The following is a 5932-nucleotide window of genomic DNA, read 5'->3' on the forward strand; positions in this document are numbered from 1 at the left end:
CAATAGCTAGAAATGACTGACGGTTACTGCGATATTTGATGAAGGTTTGAGATGGAGAGCGTAGAGCGTCCTAGCAATGGTAATATAAGTGACGCCAGTATAGCTCAACATTCAAATCTCGGCGAGTAATTAAACCCAGCAATTGTACTTTCGGCTATAGGGAAATTCGTAACTGCCTTTGACTGGCATGTGAATTTGTAGTTCACTGTAAAATCATTTTGCATCCCTTATTAGAAGTCTCTATTTTCTTTGTTTCGAATTCGGGCACTAATGGCAATCTTCGGAATTGAATTCCTATTCAGGTAAAATCTACTTAAATAACTACTCGACATGATATTCTATGTCTAAAATTTGATTGCAGATATGTAGTATTATGGGAAAGCTAGAGTGTTGCTATGTAGGTATTTTTCACTGCCCGCAATATGTCGAACTGTATGGCAAAACAGCCATCCTTTAGTAGGAAAAACTCATTTACACATACAATCTCGCAAAATAATAGTATCACTAATGTTCTCTTCAAAGCACTAGTATAATAGGCAGATGAGCATCGTCTCTTTAAGTGTACAAAAAATGTGGTAAAGTTAGTTGACCCAATTGCTTATTAAAACATGCTGGAATATTTTCACATAATCGCCGTTTTGTAAGTATGCTCAAAAACTCGGTGAGTAAAAATATACAGTATTTTATCTTTACTCTCAAGCTCCTCTAAGTCTGCGAATATTTGAATACACTCGCTGGATGGACCGAATTCTCAGCAGTGAGGTTAGTTAAATAGTTGGCAGTAGACATTTGACAACCGTGCTTTAAAGTCTAATGGTTTACGTAGTAGGTTGTAAAGCTGTTTCGCAACACCTGGCTGTTCTTTTATGCAGTGCTTTTGGCGAACGTGTACAAGACTTTGGTTCGTTGTGTAGAGATTTGAGATTTAATCCATAACCTCAGCAAGTTCAATGATTTTATGATCTTGGTACGTTTCAATAGGATTCATCTCAACTGTATTGTTGGTTGGTACTTGTGTTGCGTTAATATTAGTAAAAGTGGAAGAGTCTGAAGCTTTAGGATTTAGGAGTTTGGAGTTTAGATCGATACTTTATATCGTCCTGTCAGCTCTCAATTCTGCTAACTTGTGCAGTAGATACTGGGCTGGGAATTTTATGTTTGTGCGCGTTGTTTTCTGTGGGTGCAACTGAGATTGTTTAGGTATGCGTGCTATAGCAGCTACAATACATTTGTATTTCACTTATATTCTCTCTTCGGCACAACGTTCAATGGCTGCGCTTTCTGATCGTATCTAAGCTTGTGTTCTAATCTCATTCTCTATTGGAAGTGAGTAGTAACCAGGGAAGTCTAAATATAGCTGATTTAACATTGCGCCTGGCTGCATTTTTCTGACGACCGAGACTCCTCGCCACATTTGAAGAACTTTGTACTAATTTATTATATTTGTATCTGAATGTCGTGCCATATTGTTTAACATGAGGTCGACAACGAGCCTAACCTCTTTTGTATCGCACAGTTCAGACTGATTTAGCTAAATCGAGTTCCAGAAGAGACTCAGTCCATCACATATAGCTACTTCATGATTACCCATCAAGTTACTGGCTTGTCTGTCACTAATATCCGCCAGATCTTTTCTACGCACACCGCTTTCATAAATCACACGCACGATACGCTTATACCTATGCTCTATTCGGGTTTCTAATATACTGGCAACTTGTGAAGCTTTGACGATGATTGAGTTGGTTATGTACGCCGTACCAAAAAGATCACAACCAGGTCCATAGCTGTTGTAGCCTTCAGCGATCATTCTTTCAATAGTTGCAGTACCAATGTTACCTATATCTTGGGCAACTTAACGCTCAATCTCATCAACAGACATAATATCACTATCACGTGCATTACTATTATCATCTGCAGATCGATCCACTATTCCGTCCGTCTTCTATTACTATCTTCTTTACTCACTTCTTCCTCTTCATCATCACCTACACATACATGTGTCGTTAGCTTTGATGTTATCATAATCAATAACATACCCATATCATCTATCGTACCGGTACTAGTAATACTTGACCCATTCTCAGACACCACAGTAGTCGCTCGGTTTGCCATCTTCAGCAACTCCGCACCGCCTCGCAGCTTGTCGTTGGCGTCCACATGACCGAATTCGGTTTACTTTGGTTTTCGCTTTACAAACTAGATCGTATATACACGTCCGTTCGTAAGTGTAAAAGCTACCGGGGGGTAGCCTAACATACTTACTGCAGTGATCGCACGTTGTATGCACCGTACATTTGCGAGCCACCATGCTTGCTGATCACGGCCTTATATCTGAAGTGACACATTTAATCGATGGGCATGCAATCGATGAGCATTCGATCGATGGGTGCACACCATCAACCACTATTCTTCACAGTAACCCCAAGTATATGCAGATATGGCAATATTTAGACTTAGATATCATGTAATTAGATATTTACTTACAAACCTTACAATGATGTTTACACATCACAAAATACAACTTTTACCTTGGTCGGAATCGACACAATTCTCCACACACATGAACCAAAAATGTTACGGACTTAGTGACTTTTCTGACGGGCTCTAATATGTTCCCTATAGAGAGAACATGTATATATTTATATATCTGTTCTTAGGGATACTCCCTGGCTGTAATCGATAATTTTCCATTAGATTATCATCTAGACGATAAAATAGCCTCAGTCAGGGTTGAGGGTATTTAAAGACTACTTACTACTCAGGTAGTACTCTTCAGTCTTTTACTTTTCACCAAGTTGAAAGTTCCTTTTTCAGGTAGTCCAAGGCACTGGTCAGCACATATCCCGCAACCATAGCAGTACCCTCGTACAATATAGACCAAGACGCAACGACAGTTTAATTCTGACACACGAAGAAAATAAACGCAGGAACGACCCTCTACTAAAAAGTAGCAGGTGAAGACCCCGCTGCTGTTGACCAGGAATAATTCAGTGCCCCGCCCATAGTTACGCCGAAACTGCCAATTTCGTAAGCAAAAACAGTAGTATGCAAACTCAAAACATGGCGGAAACTAGGGGCACCCCGGAAGCTAATGTTAGCGATAAAACACGTCTCCGGGGTCAGGACCGCCACCACCTCTGAAGGACTGTCAGAAGGAGCGGTACATTCCAAGTTCAGAATGTAATAGCCGGGCCTCCACATTAGACTCTATGTTATAAACGTACTCTTAAGCAGTAAAACCCTAAAGCAGTACGAGGAACTTAAGTTTCCTAAATGGGTTTTAACGGTTTTATTAATTAATACCTTTTCCATTTTACACATGAGATATTTAGACAAGGCCATTAAAAGGCCCCAGTAAAATACCAAACATAAGATTTGGTCTAGTTCTATTAATAGAACTATATTTACTTTCCTAATCTATTTATATCTGAATACTTCGGTAGCGAGATGGCTCAACCGAACATAGGTTTCTAAGGACTATTAGCGTTGCTTAGTTTATCCTCCGTCCAGCCAACCAGATGTGCCAGTCTGATGAAGGCTAAGTCGGTAATTCTTGATAAGTGGCAAGTTATTCGTTAATGCAATAACTATGGACATCAGGAGTATTTTTCTTTTTTCTTCTTCTTTTCGTTTTCCGAAAGATAGGATTTTATTAGTCTCTCGGATTCGCCCCAACGAAACATACCATAGTTTCTAATAGAGCGACAACGAAACATTAAATAAAACACTAAATAAAATCTCTTCGGCGAAAACAGTACTGAGAGGATTATATATAGGCAATGTCTCAGCCTCACAATCCCTCAGAGTATTGCTGTTTTCACGAGGCAAACCTAACTTTACTACAAGACTCATTTCGTATTTATTTCGAATTAAACTATACTTAGACTTAACATAAGCGTTTAATTACTCTAAGGCGTCAATATCGCCTTGATAGACCGAAACTTACAAGAAGTAACTCGCGATCAAGAACATGCATGGATGCGAAGGACTCAGCAAGAAAGAGTGATACGCCCAGTACCTCCCCACAAAACCGGGAAGGGTCGGATCCACAACTCCTTCTTTATTCTCAAAAGCGACAAACTTCGGGCACGAGAAATACTAGCTCCGGATATAATCAACAAACACTCCTCGACTTCGAAATTTTGGAAGAAGGGTTTAGACAGGTTGAATAAGGTAGCTCGTTGTTACTGCGATTATATGATGTCCGACGACGTAATGAACGGATTTTACAGTCTGAACGTAGCGAATCTATTGAACCGGATGTTCTACGTCGCAGATGGGAGCCTCTGGTGTGAACGCTTCTAATGGAAGCGAAATTCTGTCCTTGGTACTTCAATTTGCTGATGCAGATCATACGACAAGTGTGTAGACAGATGGGAATTCGACTAATAATTTACGCGGACGACATTTTTGTACTAGGTAGATTCAGCACAATTCAGTATCGGTAGAACTTCTTACAAGGTGTGATAAAAGAATTGGGCCTGTATCTGGCCAAAGGGAAGGAAGCAGACAGATTCACCCAATTTTTCGAACATATCGGCGTGATCATAGATTTCACGAACAATACGATTCAGATGTCCTTGACCTTTGGTCTGAAAGCGAAGGGAAGTACACGAGCACTTATACATTTGTTGTACAACCACCGAAGGCAAGCACCGCTTCGTACCGCTTCCTTGAAGTAATGCAGTGGGCATCGTTCTCAGTCCCGGGCACCCGCTCATTCCTGTCAGGGATTCTCCACTCAGCACACAAAGTGACGAGGTCTAAGATCGAGGTTCCAGGTGATCCAGTGAAGAAATTTAGGAGATTGTACTTTCCATTGAAGGATCTCCCGAGCCGAGAAATCTGCACGCTACTGGCAGATTGGAAAATAGCAACCGATAGCTTCATAAACGGCTTCGGCGTGTGCAGTACTAAACAATCTTCCAACTTTGAAAACATAGCAGTGGCAAGGGTCATGGCACGAAAGATACCGCAAGTTTCCGATAGCTGTTCTGGAGAACCGTATATTAATATTAGCCCGGATTCATTGGCACACAGAGATGACTCTTTCACTACAGCTCCCAATCATGTTTATGACGGACAGCAGCTTAGCCATGCACGCAATGCGCAAATGTCAGTCACGGTCGAAACACACTGATGAATGTACACAAATATCCACGTTCTTCTGTAATGTGAGATGGCCGGTATCTCTGGCTTACCTACCAGGCTCACTGAATTTTCACTCAGATATGCGGTCTCGATTTCAAAAACCAGACCAATACGAATGGACGGTACGGAGCAGTGATTTTCTCAATCTATATCAGAGATGGGGCATGGAGAATCCAACCAATATTTTCCGAAAGAATATTATCAAAATTTGGCCTTGTACAACAATCAACTACAGCAACATGTATGCGTTTCACAGAAAGTGGGACAAAGTATGCTACCTTATGACATTACCAGCACAACTGATGGGTCATACTCTAGATTTATGACGAAATCAGTACTGGTAGTTTTTCTATGGCACACAGCGACGTGGTGGACGTCCACAGACATACACTCGATTCGGTACTACTTCTTTTCGGGGTGGTCCACTACCGAATAGGAGTTACCGAGCTCTTGGGGCAGTCACGACCTCCATGGTGTTACGTGGCCATACTATACGACCCGACGGTGGACTGTTTTACAACAATATCTCATCTCGAGAGTCTCGACTTATGACATACGGCATAACTTCAAATACACCAGTTATGTCCACACATTAATCCACGAACATCAACGTTTTGCACGACATACGTTGCGATAATCAAGTACCAACAAGCCTCTGCACCTACCGATGCTGACTCACGATACAACAGAGATTTACTGACCACCGCATTTAGGCCAAACACTCATTTGTAAACTTCGATGGAAATTACTAGGTTTCAATCTATATTAAACTAAAATACAA

General features: G+C 41.0%; 1 protein-coding gene across 1 annotated transcript; it reads right to left on the reverse strand.

The window, feature by feature from the left end:
• Positions 1 to 4620: 4620 nt before the first annotated feature.
• SARC_08251 (hypothetical protein) lies at positions 4621 to 4959 on the reverse strand (the record flags this gene model as incomplete). Its single annotated transcript, XM_014297786.1, has 1 exon — positions 4621 to 4959. The coding sequence occupies one exon, from the start codon at positions 4957 to 4959 to the stop codon at positions 4621 to 4623; it is 339 nt and encodes a 112-aa protein (XP_014153261.1).
• Between the last annotated feature and the right edge of the window lie 973 nt (positions 4960 to 5932).

Source organism: Sphaeroforma arctica, assembly GCF_001186125.1.
Source record: "Sphaeroforma arctica JP610 unplaced genomic scaffold supercont1.724, whole genome shotgun sequence".
Classification (NCBI taxonomy): Eukaryota; class Ichthyosporea; order Ichthyophonida; genus Sphaeroforma; species Sphaeroforma arctica.